The sequence below is a fragment of the Typopeltis vanoorti genome, chromosome 12 (genome assembly GCF_054136105.1).
Source record: "Typopeltis vanoorti isolate ZY-2024b chromosome 12, IOZ_Tvanoo_1.0, whole genome shotgun sequence".
Lineage (NCBI taxonomy): Eukaryota > Metazoa > Arthropoda > Arachnida > Uropygi > Thelyphonidae > Typopeltis > Typopeltis vanoorti.
The window spans coordinates 87417855-87437591 of record NC_143560.1 but is presented as its reverse complement, the minus strand read 5'-3'; the positions used below and the strand labels follow the sequence as shown (position 1 = coordinate 87437591).

The window sequence follows — 19737 nt, the reverse complement described above, 5'->3', positions numbered from 1 at the left end:
GAGATTGCAAAGGAGCAATTTGGCTTCATGCCTGGTCGATCGGCCACAGATGCTATCTTTGGGGTACGACAGATGATGGAAAAGTTTTGAGAGAAGCAACGAGAGCTACATCTGATATTTATTGATCTGGAGAAAGCTTATGATAGAGTACCAAGGCAAGGTCTGGAGGTGTCTGAGGGGAGAAGAAGGTACCGGAGAAATATGTCAGGTTGGTGCAGGAGATGTACAGAAATGTGAAGACAAGTGTTCGAACCTGCCTGGGAGTGACCGAAAGTTTTCCAGTGACAGTTGGCTTGCATCAAGAGTCTGCATTAAGTCCGTTCCTGTTTAATATTGTGATGGAGGTGGTGACGGAGGAAGTGAGAGAAGACGCGCCTTGGACTATGTTGTATGCAGATGACATCGTGCTGTGTGCAGAATCAAGAGAAGAAGTGGCAGCCAAACTGGAAAGAAGAAAGAGGTATGAGACTGAGCAGAAGTAAGACCGAGTAAGTGTGTTGCAAAGTGGATGGCAGCCAGGAGACAGATCTGGTGCTGGAAGGAAATGTCATCAGGAAGGTCAGTTACTTTAGATACTTAGGTTCAACAATGAAAGAGGATGGTGAGGCTGAGAAGGAAGTGGGATGCAGGATGGAGGAACTGGAGAGAGATGGCTGGAGTGCTATGTGATAAGAGGGTGCTGATCAATCTAAAATGCAAAATTTACAGGACAGCAGTGAGACCAACTATGACGTATGCTTTGGAAACTGTGGCCCTGAGGAAAAATAAGGATGGAGGTAGCGGAAATGAGAATGCTTAGGTGGTGCGATGTGACCAGAAAGGATCATCTGAGAAATGACTATGTAAGGGGAACGGTGAAAGTTACGAACTTAAGAGCAAAGATACAGGAGGCAAGGGTGAGATTGTTTGGTCATGTGGTGAAGAGGGAGGAAGAGTATGTGGGAAGAAAGGTCGTGCAGATGGATGTGCAGGGGGAGGAGGAAGCCTGAGCAGCCAAACAAGAGATGGTGGAGGAGGACTTGAAGATGAAGAACTTTGATGTGGCTACAGCCCAAGACAGGAAGTTATGGAGGAGACTCGCCACAAACAGCAACCCTACTTAAGTGGGAAAAGCTGCATAAGAAGATATTTTGAGCACTCATTAAATCCTCTATTGGACTTTTTATATCCTGTGATAGTGATAATATGCTCTTTTCTTAGAAAAGAGGATTCGCTTGCGCCGCTCCTCAAATCATCATTCCCTTCTCATCAGGATTAAAGAAAAATCACCAAAGTCTATTTTCTCATGAGTACGAAACATAAAAAATATATATAGCAACTAATATAAAGTATCTCTCTACATAGAAAGTGCTTCATTGGATGCTCCATATTGGTATTAAGATAAGTCTTGTCCTGGCGATGTTCTGCTTCGTCTGAGTCGACATGTGTGATGCGATGGAAAACAGGAACTAGTGATGAATAGATTTATACCAGTGACGAAACAGAGCTTAACTACAGAAAGCATCCAACAAATTCCTAGATCGTAATTTATGCACTATTAAATTAAGTATGAAAATATACAAGGTGCAACTTTGCTCTCTGCAAGCAGAATTAGCATTCGCAAAATTAAACCATAACTATCTGTTTTTCTTTGTTTTGTGTTTCTTCCTGAGTTTCCATTCCAGCTCTGTGAAATCTATTTCTGTTGTTTTCCACCACTTCTTTTGCAAAGAATTTTTTGTTTATTTGTTTGTCTCTCCTTCCATTCTTTCTTATTTCCTCATTGCGTCTTCAGAGCGCCTTTATATACCGTCATAAGGATTATCGCGACATTTCCTCTTTGTTTTTGAAATACCTGAAGGCGAATTCTATTTAGGATGCATGGAACGAATCTTTTTATAAGGAATTTTGAGATATGATTTCATAAGGAGGTTAGGATTTTTCATCTTGACAATACGTGCAATTAACAGACATATGACTTTACGAGGGTGATCTGAAAAGTTCTCGGCCTCACAATGAAAAAACGAATTTATAATTGAAAAATTATTTTTATTTTTCAAGTTAATCTCCCTTAAGATTAATACATTTATTCTAGCGATGCTCCAGCGCCATTATCCAGTCCCTGTAGTGGTTCTCAGTAAGATCTTCAAAATACCCCTCTACAGCTGCAATCACCTTGATTCGAAGAAAAACGCTGACCAGCGAGGAAGAGTTTTAGTTTTGGGAAGAGATAGAAGTCAGAGGGAGCCAAATCTGGGGAATAGGGTGGATGTTCCAACAACTCTTAATTTTCCCATTGCCAAAACACCTTTGTGGGCAGGTGCATTGTCCTGATGAAAGATGATTTTTTCCCTTCTGCAAATCGATGCACAAAAGCAGTTTTATTCTTTTTAAAACGCTCCAAGCACTGTTCAGAGATTTTCATGCGCGTGCGTTTTAGATCTGCTGTGAGCAAGCGCGGCATCCATCTTGCGCAAAGCTTTTTAAATGCAATTCTTCGTGCAAAATATATCCTACGCGTTCTTTTGAAATGCCTGTAGTCTCAGCAATTTCACGCACTTTGACTCGCCGGTCATCCAATACCATATCGAGCACTTGATCAATGATTTCTGATGGTGTTGTTACACTTTTTGGACGTGAAAGAATGTCATTTTGTCAACAGTCAAGAGCTGACGTATGCAACACATGTCCGTCTTGCCTTTTAGCCGTTTTTTTTTTTGCTGTAGTCATAGAAAATGATCTACCTGTACGTTTTATATTGTTATGCTAATCTTAATAAATGTTTGAATACTTTCAAAATTGTCCTTTTCCTGATATTTTGCTCTTTCGTTACACTTATGTTTTCTCCATTAAAATATATATATATATATATATATATATATATATATATATATATATATATATATATATATAACAAGACGGATGCATATATAAGTATGTAAACTTTATCTGTTCATGAATATTTGACTAATGTTTTTAAAGCAGAACACCAGAATAAGTTGATAACGTTTATTTTATTCAAGATACCAAGTAATTTTATATAAACTTGGTTTTTAATCCTATTTCCCAAGTAAGCAAACAGACAAGTAAGTCAAGTTTGCGCCTGCATGTAGTGCAAGTCTGAGGCAACTCAGACTTGCACTACATGCAGGCGCAAACTTGACTTACTTGTCTGTTTGCTTACTTGGGAAATAGGATTAAAAACCAAGTTTATATAAAATTACTTGGTATCTTGATTGCATAATATTCCCAAGTTAAAAAAAAAAACTTTCAACGTTTATTTTAATTGGCAATCCGACGTTTCATCTTAATTGCACAGGATTTTTTCAGGTGTAAATATACAAACTAGTAGACAAAACAGTAAGGACTAACAAAAGCGACAACTGTTATGCAGTTAAAGAAGAGACTGATGTTATTTTTTAAATATTTCTAATTGTTCAGAATTTGAACAATTGGAAATATTTGTGAAGTACTGAAAGAAATTAGAGGAACCACTGCCTAAACTGCGAACAAAACGATTAGGAGAGATTTCCAGAAATGTATAAGAATACTGAAAATGCTAAAGACTGGGAGGAAATATTTCCAGCTTGTATTGTTCCCACTTGCCAATTACAGTGAAGCAATATAATATCAAGGCAATAACGAAGAATTCCCCGTGGCTAGGGGTCCATTGGATAAACTTTCTGAATGAGGGAGGGGACTGACTTTCTTTGATATTTTTTGTGCTAATTATTTTTTAGTGGTTTCAAATAACCACTGTTATATTAAGTAACAAACGTATAATCAGATATCGTCATTTTGGTATACTAATCATTAGTACATGGGTATAATACCCTTCTTAAGGGGAAGCACAGACTCTTTGCCATGCTATTTACTGCACTGTTTCGAGAATTTCGTTGCAGTATACACAAACTACAGTTGTCTTGTATATGAGTAACAGAGCAATTGTGGTAATGGTACAGAATCACGAAAGGATTTCGGAAGAAGAGGGAGGGGTAGAGTTTGAAGAAAGAAGAATATTTTATTATTTATAATCAGTTTGGAATGTTATTCTTGTCCAAAACGATGTGCCTTATGATTCCAATTTACTATAAAATAACAAGAATAACAATTCATGTTGTTGTTGTTGTTGTTTTTAATTAAAGTTGATTTTCTGTTTTTAATTTCCTTATTCTTAAAACAGATAATTTCATTTTGTATTTTACAGTAATGAAATAACCTGTAATATGCTTTCAGAAACATTAAGCATATTCCCCTTAGTAACAGATGGATCTACCAATCTTCATACTTAGGCCATTATAAGTGTTTCTAAAAGGAGATCTATTTACTGTCCAGGTGATCAAGTTGTTAGCTTAACCGTTTTGTTGGGTGCATTCATTTCCCACCAGCGGAGTAATGGAAAATACTTCCAGATATGGAATATTGCAAACTTTTAGATTTTTTTGAGGCCACAAGTGAAATCAGTCTGACTCTGATTAAAGTAGCTTGCCGCATTCTTTTGCCATAAATAGTATGTTACAAAATCCGAGCATATGTTTCGAACAGGCAATAAAATGACTCACAACCTTAGGATTTTGTAAGGTTCTGGGTTTGAAATTAGGCAGATGCGAAGTTAGTTTATAAGACGATCATTAAGGCAAGAGTCCAAAAACCCAGAAATATATTGCAATGTTAACAGATGTATTTGTGCTAATTTTAGTGTAACGTCGTCTTTCATTAGCTTAAGCGCTTTCTGTTTTATCTTGAATACCTGCAATGCTTACAAGGATAAACAAGCATTTATTGTGTTTAGTACAATATTACGGTATTTCATTTGCTCCTTCTGTTTACTGCTGCCAATTTTTTTTCTCTCCTCCTCCTCCTCCTCTTAACAAAGTCTTTTGCTGGTTTAGTTTTTATTCATTTATTTTTATAGTGCACAAGCTTTTTTTGTCACGAAGCTACAGTGCTCATTGTGTCTAAAAGTTCATTCTTACCAGCCATGATTGACCCCCCCCCCGCTTCAAAAATGCACGTCCTTTGAAGTGAATAAGAATACTTTTTTAAAAAAAAACATAACAGTATAGATAATATATTGCAACAGAAAAAATATGCACATATCACTCAAGCTATATACATTAAAAATGTTAAAACATACAAGCCAGTTTTTAACATTAATGACAGATTATTAATTAATGTTTGTATTCCACAGTACTAAGTACCCGTAGTCCGTCCTTTTAGCTTAAACGGATTATTTAATTCCGAATGACATTTCTTTTCTCAGTAATAAAGTATAAATGCAAGTTGTTTTTATTGTTGCGTCGTGTACTTGTTTTTACTTCCATATTCAAAATTTTGAAATAGGATTTGTACTCGTGATAATAATTTAGTGCAGTGTGAAGACCAGTTTAACGAAACAGAAGCTGTTTTAGCCGGAGAGCTAATGCGAGAATTGAAAGCTAGATTATTTTTTCATGTTGTTCCGGTTGTTTTTCAGCAATTTAAACATCCAAAAATCATCAATGTTTAAATTGAGCAAAGTGGCAAAAACTTAAAAAAAAACTGATATAAATGAAATGAGAAGCGATGATATTTTTCCAACATAAAATAACACAGAAAAATACACTAGGCTACACATTTCCAATAGATAATAACTAAGAAATTGCGACTAGAAGAAATAGATATAAAAATTCTGACTGGTTAAATACAAGTCTTAACCTCATTATTTGTAGAATTAGATTTTTAAATAAAATGATAGGGAAGAACCATAAAAATGTAATTAAAACAGAAAGCAAAAATAAAATAGCTTTGCTTTTTTTTGTTTTAAGTTCTATTTTTGCTAATAATGGAGTCCCCCCCCCCCACTCTTTATTATCCAACTAGGTTACAGAGATGCTAAATAAACGGGATTATATTAAATAAAGATTATTAATTTGACATACCTGTGTACATTTTTTGAAGGTAAGCATGATATATTACTTTGAGCCAGGACTTGGTCAAACTGAGATACTCGTCATATGACCAAAAAAGCATGAATAAACTAATAACGAAAAAAAAACAAACAAACAGAATGAAAAACAGAAACAAAGAGATGAAGAAAAAAAAAAAAGGAACATAAAACCCGCTACATGACGGTGTGCTGGCCGTTTCGTTTTAAAACGTCATCAGATGTGGAACAGAAATAGCAATGAGCTTAGCGCGTGGTATGATACGATGTATTAAGAGGGGTTAGGCTGGGTTCGACGGTGTCGGAAATTGGTTGTTTTGAGAGTAGTGGGCAGTAATTTATTTAATTGCCACGCGGGAAAGAGTATATAGGATCTTTTTGTGTGTATGGCAAATTGAGTGATCTTATCATTAGTGATTCAGAGTGACGTAATTCAGTTGCATTTTTTTTTGTAAATCCATAATGGTGACCTTCTTAGTCTCAGGGGTTTGGACTGTGTTGTATGTAAGGATATCGCAGTGGTGGGATTTTGTCTTTTCTTGGTGTACAAGAAAAGACGAACAAATTATATTCTGAGATGAGAATATTATAATTTCGATAATGTTCGATTAGGCGTGATTTTATAGAACGGATGGCAAATCCAATATAGCAAATATTGCATCCTGACTGGCAGTTAAACTTATTAACAATATTACGCCATAGTAACACGTCGGATTTTTTTAAATTTATATTTTTATTTATTTTTTTTATAGTTCTGAATCGCGACTAAAAGAGTAAAAATAAGAGATATAAATGCAATGATAAAATTTAAATCCTTAGAACAGTGAGAAAGCAAATTTCGACAATAATAGATGAAAATATATGATAATATTGAACACAACCATAAATCATTAGGTAGGTAAAATTTTATATATATATATATATATATATATATATATATATATATATATATCAACGTGTTCATAGATAACAGAATGATGCTATAATAAATCAGAAAAATGGAAACTAAGCACTTAAGGGAGTGTGGAGAGACCTAAGAAAAGATTGAAATTATGACTTGCAATTACCATTAAAGCAACAGACTGGTAACTCAAAGCGAGAAGACAAGATTTTCAAATTATATTACGCTCTTTTTACAGAATAATAATAACGGAGTAATATTCATGAATCAAAATCCATGATAAACATTTAAAGTAACGAAGCATGATTTAAAATAAATATTGCAAAAATTACGCCCCTAAATAACATCGAAAAAATGTACAGAGAAAGTGAAATTGGAGAGGTTACATAGTAAAAGCATCAACCAATAAATACATAGATAACAGCGAAAGAGAGACATAAGACATTAAATAAGGAACTTCCTGTAAATTAAAAAAAAAAAAAAGAAAAGAAAACTTAATGTTATTTTACTTATTAATAATTGTTTATGGATCATAGACTTGGTCATCGGTTTCCGAACAAGGCAAGAAAAGATTAATTCATGCTTGGAAAAAATTAGTTAGGCACAAAATGTATAAACAGGGGAGAGTGAATTTAATTTTCACTGAAAGGCGGAACTATTTTCAGAGAAAGCGACCCAGTGGTTAATGAAAATACAGAATAAGACGAATTGATGAAATAGGCTGCAGCTGAGTCAGAAAGATACCTCGAAGAAATAGAAGAAACAAGCTTGAGAGAGGCCATCGGTGATTGATAAACAATCAATAAGAAATTCTTTGCAAGATAATTTTTTCTTATCAGAAATTGTGTTGAATGCAGATTTTTACTCAATCTAATAACATCGATTTGAATAGAATGCACTGGACTAATATTTTGAATGTTAGCAATGGTTTAAGTTTTAAATTGAGCCCATCAAGATTCAGTTATTTTCATAAGTTGCTTCAAACTGATTCCCCGAGTTCATAGATATCATTTTATAATTACTCCTTTTTTTTAAAAAAAATCAAAATGCACTTTTTCTGCCTATCCGCGTTCAATGTGGATTAGAGGAACAATGATTTATTTCTTTTAAGAAAATGTTTCCTCCCTCATATATTTGGTTCTTTTCATTTGAAACGGATTGTCTTTTTCTCCCTTATATATAATATAAGAAATAAAGTAAAAACCATTCGTTCGTGTGACATTTCTCAGCGATAGAATTAAGATGTGACAGATAGTGTTGGAAATAAAGATATAATTCTTATGAATGAAGTCCTACAACATACAGAAAGATGAAAGAAAGAGGTAATAGAGACAATAGAAAGTAAGAAGAAGAAAGAGCTGAGGAGGTATTAAACAAACTAATAATTTAGCGTCTGTTTGACATGTCAGCTGCTGATGGAGTTAGTTTCCAGAAGTGACTTTATCCGCGGCAGCTCCACCCTTGCGGAAACATAATAGAGAGGAGGAGGGAGAGGCACAATAAGGTGTCTATCGTGGCTCACGGAGGGCGCCGTCCCTAGTCCCGTTTACACTATCTCTTTAAGTGAGCAGCTTCCCCGGGCGAGGGGATGACAGATGGAACCATTCGACCATGCTTGTTCCGTACGATAAAGAAGCATTCTCCATGTCCAGCTATTTTAGCTTGTGATAAGAATGGCAGATACTGTTCCTTTGTGTTCTCCCCTTCGCCACCCCCTCTTCCCCGTGCCGTTGCCATTGTGCCAAGCTACTACTGCAGGGGAGGTCTTTGGCTACATTCCTGCCTACTTAAAATATCTTAAAACGCAACTAATCCTATAACCGTAAACTGAGATCACTTCTGGAAGCCTACAGAACCTTTGTGCGGAACCTGCCCAGTTCAAAGAAGGCACGTTACATAGCTACACAATCAATGAACGACGCTTGGAGATTTCCAAGCGTCATCTTTAAGTGAATGAAGCACTCCTTGACGAAGATTTACTAGCGAAAAGAACCTGAGGCGGTGCAAGCTTGCGGAGAAATAGATCTCCCCCCCCCCTGCTTAAAATGATTGGTAGTAGTGCCACATACACACACACCGCCACTGCTTGTGTGGCCTACTCTTTCATATGAGTTTTGTAATTGTGTGACGTCCACCACGACTTGATTGCCACAGATAAGTCTTTCAGTAGCCAAATCTAGTCTCCACTTTAATCACAGCAATTACTACGGTACAACAACCCCTACAGGACCTTCACTAAGAATTAGTTGAAGATGCTCTTTCAAAACTAGCAGAATAGTAGTTATATACGAACCTAGTAAGAGCTGAATCTAAACACATCTGCTTTTTGTGCCAGACGTAATATATATGTCACATGACAGTTGAACAAAAGTTTCTTCTCCCATCATATCAAAAGATAAATGCAACCATTCAACCCTAAGGTTATCCATCACCTGGCATACTGTTTCTCAACTTTTAGTGACGTTGCCACTAAGCCGTAAAAAAAAAATTCCACAACTCAGCATTTCCATTACACTTTTCGAAGTTTGTTTTGCTAAAAACAACTAATAATCACGCAAAATTTTAAGTAACAGTGGGACAGGCATTCATTCGAAAAAGTGTTTTTTAAAAAATATTTGTAAAGCTGAAACATAATGTAATGTTTTATCTGTGGCCTGCTCAAGAAGTTCATGAAATCTAATTCTTCCTCCTGCTTTTCTGTTCGAAATACTGATACATAAAAATAACTTAAATACAGTAATCATGATATTGTCAGATTCGCTAACTTGATCCAACCTATTGCGATACGAAAAAAAAAAAAATCAAATATGCAATTTAATTAAAATAATTGTGCAACATTTTGCAGTGTTTCGTTATTGATTTCGTTGGAATTACTGCCAAAGTAATTAAAGCTGTGAAACTATTATATTATGTGTATTAATTATATATTCTTCGACTGGCGTCTGTTTTTTTGCAGGAGGAAAAACTCAGCTATCTCCGTGCGAGACAGACTAGCTCACTTTCTGTTGAAAAGTCCTCCTCGTGTACGAGATGGATTCGTTTTCAAATTTTTAGAAATCATCGTCCTGGTGATCTTGCTATGTCGTTGTACTGAAATTTTATGTGAATCCCACCCACGAAAAGTTGTAATCTTACAACTTAGCTCTACTTAATAATACATTAGTAGGGGCTAAGAGTTCAACTATTTGGAAAACAAACCTTGCTCTACAGACCAAAGAATCTTTTTAAGCCACTGTAGACCTCCAGTTTAAGCAGGGTAGTGGTCTCACACTTAGCAGTTCTTCTACCATCTAAAGATATTTACAACCATTTTATGCCAGCAGTGGGATTCGAACCTTTGTTGGAGAATGGAGATGCCGTCCCCACAGCCAACCATGCCGGCTGATAGTTACTAGTTGATAACATATTGCGAAATAATAGTACAAAAAACATCTAATTGCAGCAATGTAAATGTTTATTTTTTTTAAAAAAAAATGTAATTGGCATCATGTGGATAACAGAATGCTTATTACGTGGTACCTCCAGAGAAAAGTTCTGCATACTTGTATGTGCGTGCGCGTGTGCCAACGAGAGCATGCTCGCGCCCTATATTTCCCACCTTATTACTGTCAGAATTTCGAATGGTGCCGAACTGCAGAAGCAATTTTAGGACATGAAACATAGATAAGAATACGATTATCAGATATCGTATACTATTATCTGTGTTTGTGGATGCAAGTTATAGACGTAGTTAACCATGTACGTACATGAACTATCAAAGATTAGATAACTGGAAACCCTGCTCTAAACGTGCCGTTTTTTTTTCTTTTTTTCGAACACTTTCAGGCCTCCAATAAATTGAATGAAAGTTAAATGTTTATAGACATTCAGAAATATTCATAACCAATATTTGGATCAACACTTATAGGTTGGAGAATAGAGACACAATCTACTCGGCCAGCCAATCAGACACAATCTATCAGAGGTAGTTATTGCTGCAGTCTGAACGAAATCTCAGCAACTTGCTTATTTATGACACCGTGAAGACCCGGCGAAAATCAGTACTCGTTTATTTTCGGTTGTAATAACAATTATAGTGGTCATGCAAAAGAGAGAAAGCAAGACAGATGGGTACAAGCAGAATAAATTATAGGACTCAAAGCTAGAGAGTTGCGGAGAAGAAGAGGACACTTACTTAGCCCCAAATATCTTATCTATACTTGTTGTAACGACTCGACTCAGAAAACAGACTGATTTAAAAACAAGATGTCTTCTGTGGGGAAAAAATGACCAGGTGCTGTTTCGTTAGGATTTATTGCAAGAAAATCTATCAAAATTTATTTTTATGGATAAATAAGCGCAACACCTCAATTTCAAGAAAAAAGGGGGCTAATTTTCGATATATATATACTAGGGGATTCCCCCCAGCGCCTACGCCCCCCCCCCCCAAGTTCCGGACTGGTAGGCCGGTTCTCCTTGAATTCTGATGACTCAATTTTGAAGACTCGACACTCAGGGTAGCCCCTGAGTTTCAACACGTTTCAAATAACTTGACAAAAAACGTGGCATAAAAACATTACAAAAAAAGCTTATCATTTTATATTATAGAGTAGATATATTAAAACTTATTAATGAAATTAAAATGCTATATTTAATAGCGCTTGCTTTACATATTGCCTGTTTTCATTATTTTTTTAAATAAACCATCCTAATTTTCTTGTGTGTGTGTGTGTGTAGAATTTGTGCGATCGATTAAGTTCGGCATGCCATCAAAGAAACAAAAAAAACAAAAACGGTGATTGAAGTAGACATGAAGGAAAGAAGTCGGCTTTTGGTTCAATAAGGTTTCTTCAAACGAAAGATAAATGAATCGATGGAGAGAGCAGTTTCAAAATGAATGAAATAAAATGCACAAGTCGGAAATGATTTCATTGCTGACAGGCTGTCCTGACCTAAATATTGGTGTCACTTCTAATACTGAGAAACTGCTGTCTAAAATATTAAATGTCTAGATCATGTGTAATCTTCTACCACCTACTGACAAAGACCAGGAACATATCTGTCAGAGATTGTCTTCTCACAGAAAGTATGATGTTGCTGTATTTAAGAATGGAAAAATTTCTATCAGGAAAGCGAAGAAGGTTTTTTTTAATGTTAATTTTCTAAGTGATTTAGAAAATTTAACTGAATATTACACTTCAGATGTTTCCCTTCCCTGCATCATTATCTGCATGATCTTTTTCTGTTATTCTAAAATAGAAAATGTGATTTAATATTCGGGATTTGTTTTAATTATTTTATAGAAAATGTGAGCTATAATTTGTTTCGCATTTTAATGCGGTTAATATTCGAATTACGGTTTTATTTAAAATATAGCGTTTTGTAGATACTGACAGTAGTATCTTTTTAATTGATTTTCGTGACGTTACTTTTTATGTGTTACTTTAGTTTTATTTCTTCTGTCACAGCCAGAAATAATTATATATATTGAGACCCAGATTTCTAATCATAGGACGAAAAATTTTGCTCCTGAATCAAAAAATAAGAAAAAATAAAGAAAATAAATCATATTTCTTATTTTGATACACCATATATACATTAGGGAAAAAAAACTGCTGCAAAGTATGAATTGTAATTTGTAAAGTGGCAACAGAAAAAGAAGAGAGAAAGATGGATGAGATTTAATCCTCTTCCCACTAGTGAGATTACGCATTGACTGAAGGCTTGCGGTTTCTAGATTAAAAAAAGACACTTTGAAATATGCATGCACGATAGATGTTAAGTACATCTTTAAGCAACTATAGCGCCATCAGAGTTAAGTACGATATTTTATACCGATGTCCTTTAAGTTATGTTTCTGCATTTCTTTTCTCGTGATGAACGTGTTTTTCATTCATGAAACGTGATGATAGACGATCTGAGACACTTACCGACGTTGTCATGAGGATCTCTTAACTGAATGATCTCATTCATAAGTGAGACAAGTGACATTTTATATGCAATAACTCGTGCGCAGTTTAAACTTTGGCTACGTGGGATGGCCGCCAGCATTACAAATCATCTTTTTATCCTTTTTATTATTTTTGACTGAAGATTAGGAGAAGAAAAAAGCTTCGAATTAAATTTAATTGTATATGGGTGGAGTTCATATATACGAAAGCAACTTGGGTGGCAACAAATTTCATTCTCCTTCCTGTTTTGCGGATGCTGGCATGTCAAATGTTTATTTTTATTTTTATAGAAATACAGTATTAAAAACACATTTACTAAGTGGTTTATGCATGTGTTTTACTGATAAAGGCTGAACTAGAAACATGATGGGATAAACGATCACTTTCGTATTTCAAAACTTCTGACGTATAAAAATACATGAAGTATCTTATTCATTAAAATGCATTGGTTTCCGATAAACAACAATAAATAGCAACTAGAGATTGCTGATGATTCTAATATCGAATTAATATCAAACCGTAAAGACATCTTATAGAGTCTGTAGCTCTTGGATTTATATCTTTCCTAATAAATGGATTTTGTCATTTTACTGCAGAGAGACATACAGCCGCCTTAATGAAAGATGCAGATTCCCTTAGCCATGCTGGGCGTACCACTGTTTCGAGGACTAAGTTGAAATATACGCAAAAATTCCAAAAGTATGAATGAGCAGTTGTGGCAGTAGCACAAAATCATAAACATATACTGTACGCCCACAAATGTGAGGCCCTTCGATACTTCTGCGCATGTCAGAAGGAGAATCCACTCCGATAATAGGGTAATCAATGCGTTTCGTGGGATGACTCTTTATTATTATACGTTGGAAAATTAGCTTTTCTTTTATGAAAATTCTAGTTTTTAAAGTGGTAACTATTTTGCTTGTACAACAATTTGAAGATTTACGTATAAAGCACGTGATTTCGCGTGTTGGTGGACAATTCGTACATCCTTTATTTCTTTCTTTCCTTCAGCATGAATTGACTATTCTTGGCAATCTGCCAACCCCGGTTCTATGATCTGTGGGCATACACTACGTGTGTGTATAGTAGAATTATACTAATAAAATAATATTTTACGTGAATTTATTTCATTATTATAATTTATCTAAAAATGTATATACGAGCGAGTATATATGTATATGTGTAGCCTCCGTAGGTCAGTCGATATAGACGAAGCCCTTTAGTCGAAAAGACCTGGGTTCGATTCCTGTCAATGACCTGAGGAACCTTTATCTGGTCTCTTTCGTCTAAAGGCGAGATTTTAATCGGAAGGGTTTTAATCGGAAACTCATGTTTTTTCGTCCCTCAGAACATAGAAGTATGGTTCTACGCGTGAGCATAAATCAGGATGATGTGTACGTATATGCGTGTGTAGGATATATATATATATATATATATATTGACAACTTGAATTTCAGAATAGATTTCTGATGTTTTTACCTGTGGCGCATCAAACTGTAAAGGACACACACACACGTATACATACACACAACTGTATATACATATACTTATGTGTGTGTGTACACATATATGTATGTATAAGTGTAGACTTGCACATAAAGTAAATAGCATGTAAATATACTTTCAGAAAATTGAACGTATTCCCCTTGGTTAGTAAGAAATGGATCTGTCATGCTGTATAATTTAGCCATCTGTCTTAGGATATCTGTTAACTATCTATTGTTCAGGTGGCCAAGTTGAAATGGAAATGATCAAGATTAACTTATCTTGATCATTTACAGGGGAGAGTAGTGCCCTCAGTTTCTGCCAGTCAAGTGACGGCTTCGAATGATACGGGTTCCCAGTATACAACGAATTACTTTAATACCTTCAAAAATCTGATTAACAACAACTTGAATTTCAGAATAGATTTCTGATTTTACCTGTGGCGCATCAAACTGTAAAGGACATTGTGTAGGCTCTAACTCTCAGATATGTATTTTTTTTCTAATATATGAATTTTATTATATTGGTATTAGAAACTCTTGCTGCTTTTTTTTTTTTTTTTTTTGGATTGTTGTGTTTGTGCATCTAAAATTAATAATTCTTGTGATTGTATACCAATCACAAAAAAATTTTTTTTTCTTGCACGAAACTAATGACTTAATAAATTTCTCTTAATTGATCTTTCTAAGTGTTATCTGTATCATTCCTGCAAATGGTTAATGCTAACAAGAGGATGTTGGCTTAGGAAACCCGACACCCCCGCACGAGATTCCGAGTCCTACTTGCTGTTATCGCAACAGGCGGGATATTAGCCGTCACCAGTGATATATAATCTGTTCAGTTCCCGAGGGTTGCGAACACATTTATGCTAGTTGGACGATGGGCATCCCTGTCTTGGCTAATTGATGAAGGTGGGGAGCGATTTCTATTCGGATTCCTTGTACTCGAAACCGATTTGTGTCCAAACTACATGTTCTTTTTGGCGTGTTCCTATATGTACCACAGCAGAATAAAAGGAGAATTTCATTATTTATGAAATATAAAATAACTTCGGGAAAAAATAGCTGTTATGTATGTAAATAAATAGCAGAGTAAGCATTGTAGTAACAACACATAATATTATCAAATACAAATGAAATTTGGAAAGTGATGTTTACACTATTTGAAATGAAGTAGTTGAAAAAAAAAACAGTCGTTTCCATAAATGTCTTATTTTCTTCAGATTGCTGTGATTATATGAGAATCAAGTGATTTATTCAGGTACGGTATGATTCTGATTTGTTGTGGAGGCGAAGATCTGAGCTTTTTTTTGCATAATAGTTACAAAAAAAAAAAAAAATCGAGACTGATAACTGTAAAAAAAAAAGAAAAAAAAAGACATTTAAAAAGTAGAAGAATGGAATAAAAACTCTTTGTTCGTTAAGTCTAGTAATCAAGATTTTAAACTTGATAGTCAAAGGGAAAGAAACGTTCTATATTACTCCTCTGCTAATAACACTACATTTAAAAACAATGGTTATCATATCTGCGATTGCTTGTTGTTATTTAGAGATTAATAACATTAGTATTAAATAGATTAAAATATTTTATGTAACATTAAAGAATCAATATAACACATGCAGTAACAGCAAAACACACTATATAGTTTAAAAACAGTTAGGTGCTATAGAAGTTGTAGCAAGAAACAAGTTTTAAGAAATGCTATTTTGTGGCTGACTGTCTGGTCTCCGAGTGGGTAGCAACTCCTTTTTTTCAATGTTAGGCCCATATACGAGAGGTTGGCTGGTCAACCTTTAGTACTTTAGTACGGTATATGGGTAGTGGGATGGGAAAGGAGGAACTGTTAACATTCGATTTGAAAGCCTGTATATTGTATTCGTTGGGAAATACCTCAGGGGGAAGACTGTTCCACAGTACAGGAGTAGCAGGGATGAAGGAGGAGGAAACGAAACTTGTTCTGTGGGTTTCAAGGTGTACTGTGAAGGGATGTTGGGAAATGGCTGTACGTGTTCCAATGGGTTTAGTACAGAGTTGGGGAATTATTGATGTTGTTTCAGATGAGCATTTTCAATGAAAATATTTGTAGAATATACAAATTGCAGAGACTAAACGTCTATGTGAAAGTGGGGGGGAGTGAGTCGGTAAAAGATCGATCATTTATCAGTCTAATTGCTCTTTTCTGTATTGAGTCAAGCATTTTGAGGGAACTTTTAGGAGCCCTACTCCAAATGTGAGAACAGTATTTGATAGCTGGGAGGATTTGCGATTTGTATAAGGTTAACAGCTGTTTTGAAGTGAAGTAACGTCTTGTGTATTTTATATAGTGTGTTTTGCTGTTACTGCATATGTTATATTGATTCTTTAATGTTACATAAAATATTTTAATCTATTTAATAATAATGTTATTAATCTCTAAATAACAACAAGCAATCGCAGATATGATAACCATTGTTTTTAAATGTAGTGTTATTTACAGACTTTATTCGACCCTCACTATGTTTTGATTTTTTTTTAATGTGGTTCCCACTCAAGAAAGGTAGTAAGTTATGGTACATTAGTACCGTGAGTAGGCAGATTTTTTTATTAATTTTATAATTTTTGTTTAAATTTATTTTTTTTACATACTCCGAATACCTGCTCTAGACATGAAACATTTTCAAGTCACTTTAAGCCTCCAGTAAGCAGGGCTGTGGTCTCACATCAGGCGATGAAATTATCTCCCACCTAAAGATGATCATAAACGTCCATGCTTACGGTGGGATGCCAACCCGTAACCTGTTGGTTGAAGAGCAGGTGCGCTAACCACTCGACCAACCAGGCCGGCGAGTGATTTTATTCGGCAGATGATTTTCATCCCCGGTCTGAGACTAACAACCTGCTTACTGGATGTTTGAAAAAAAAAAAAAAAAAAAAATCAACGGTTTATATTAAAAAAAATTTTGGGGGCACATGACGAGAGATCGACTGTTAATATTTTATTACATGAAATATGCGATGTTATCGCTTAAATTCTGAGGAAATACCACAACTGAATATGTTCAAGAGTTGCTGTGGACGTGGAACACTAATAAAATTTTAGAAGTGCGCATATAGTGGATATAGTATTCATCTTAAGATATGAATTTTCATGTGTGTGATTACTTGGGTGAACTCCCGTGCAGTATGCTCGATCAACTCCATTTTCTTATGCCACTTGATTTACGTCTTAAATAAGACACTATTTATTTTATATTTCAATTATATTAAAAATAAGACATCGACCGCTATTTCTTTGCTTCATTGAAACAAATTATGAGATGGGTAACTTTTGTGACCTGGTTAGCGGCGTGGATTGCATACCCCATGCTTCAATTAACAGGCTGCTGGTTCGAATCCACAGTAGACATGGATATTTATGGATATCTTTGAGTGAGATTAAATTTCATTACTCGGTGTGAGACTGCTTCCCCGCTTAAGTTTGAATTTGCTTAAAAAAAGTCGTGTTTTGGTCTCTAGAGGAGGTTTACAGATTATGTAAAAATAAAATAATAATTTAAAAAAACTTTAGTTCATTCACGGTATTTTTACGACCTTTCATCGATGGGAGTTACATAATAAAATAAAACTTATTGTTCTATGCATGGTTAGTACAGATTGTTGTTCACCCTTCTCACTCCCTAACTTTGATGGATAGAATGATGACTCATTTGGCATTTAAGTGATCATTTTTTTTTTATTCGGTTCCGTCTTTGAGCTAATACGATTAGTTTAGCGATAAACATGATTATTCTGACCTTTATTCCCTCTTGTCAACTGTTTTTAAATAGGAACTATCACAAGTAAAGTCGCAGGATGCATGATAAGTACAGTTTCTTACCATTCATTGTGAAAAATTTCAAAATAGGATTTCATTTTTACCAACCAACGTTAATGTTATTTGATTGTTTATATTTAATGATTAAATACGAAAATCTAACACAGTAGATGCTAATTAAGATCGTTATGTAATAACAGTAAAATATTACGAAAGATATATAAAACTTCATTAGTAGCAGTACAGAAAAATGAAATGTTATGTTTTTAATGGTAATGATGCTAGTTTTAAACCCGGGGTCGCATAAAACGTAGAACTTCGTATGCGATTGCAGACTGCATGTTTACATGCGACCTGCAGGTTTGTGGAATGAGACACGAATCTGACAGTGGAGAAGTGAAATTGGTTTAAGAGAATACAAACGATAGCAGAGTTCATCAGTGTGGATTCTGAACTACGAAAGATTAGAAAACGTGAGTGTTTTCCAATCTTTCGTACTTAATGTTAGGAAAGATTTTTTAAATGCGTTTTATAAAATAGTAACTAAGGAAAATTACCACTTTTCTTCCCTAGGTGTGAAGTTCGACCAGGTCCCGAATTTCTGCTGCGCCGTTACCAGTTTTTTGGAAATAACAGTTTCCTGACTCAGCAATTCTATTATTTTGATGAATCGTGCACATTACCTGCTTTCTGTATTACTTCATGGGGTCGCTACCGGCTAACACGTCCATCATGGGTAGTGCCTGGTGGCTATGAAGCAGATTATATCCTTCATCGAGCAACTCTTATTACATATAGCAACGACATGATGGATTTCCTATCGAACAAAATTAACCGTTCTTGCCCAGGCTACATAAAAACTCCTTGGCGACCGTATAAGAAATACCGGGTCTATAGCTACGTAGAAGTACGAAGCGGAGGAAAGAATCAGGTGGAAGTTATTGAAGATATCGACTGCTTAGCAAGTTTGGAGTTTACATTAAATGAATTACAGCTTATCCGGCTAGAGCATCGCAAATCCTTACACCATCGTCACCGATCACATGGCGTGCGGACAGAGCTATTCTTGGGAGACATACAAGGCAGTTACCTACAGAGAACACAGCATCGGCCGTCAAGTTATCAGCCACCACTGGTGCTTGGAGAAGTAAGCGAGAACGTTTTAAACGATTATTTCTGTTTATATATATATATATCATTAAAACGTAATGCAATTAATATATATATATATATATATATATATATATATATATATATATATATATATATATATCATATAACATTCACTATTTGATTGGAAAAATATGTTCTAATTCCTTTTTAACACGCGAGGAACTTTTACAAGAGCTTTAAATCAGAAGCTAAATTAATGGCCTAATACCGGGGCGCAATTTTTTTTTTAATTTTTTTTTTTTTTTAATTTTACTACAGAAACTGACATGAGGATATATACGGCTAACACGCTTACTAGCCTCACTGCATCGGTTGCTTCGACCATTTCCAATATATCATTACTCATCTTCCTGAAATCTAGATTATTGAAACAGGCATCCAGTTTAAGAGGAGGGGTCGCCCAACCTTTATCGGGTGTTGGCCAAACGAGCTTCTACTTTGTGGGAAGTTTGCGGTATTGAGATCACATTATAATATAAAGGAGTTTAATAAAAATAATCAATTAAAACCCGATAAGTTTTGTACGTCGTAAGACTTACATTATCAGGGG

At 35.1% G+C, this 19737-nt stretch overlaps 1 protein-coding gene across 1 annotated transcript in view; it reads left to right on the top strand.

Moving 5' to 3' along the window:
* Positions 1-19737, top strand: part of LOC150100971 (protein APCDD1-like) — a 120762-nt gene that overhangs the window by 48186 nt on the left and 52839 nt on the right. Inside the window, exon 3 of the mRNA XM_090401825.1 lies at positions 18588-19161. Within this exon, the coding sequence (XP_090257951.1) occupies positions 18588-19161 (574 nt within the window). The remainder of the gene's footprint in view (positions 1-18587; positions 19162-19737) is intronic.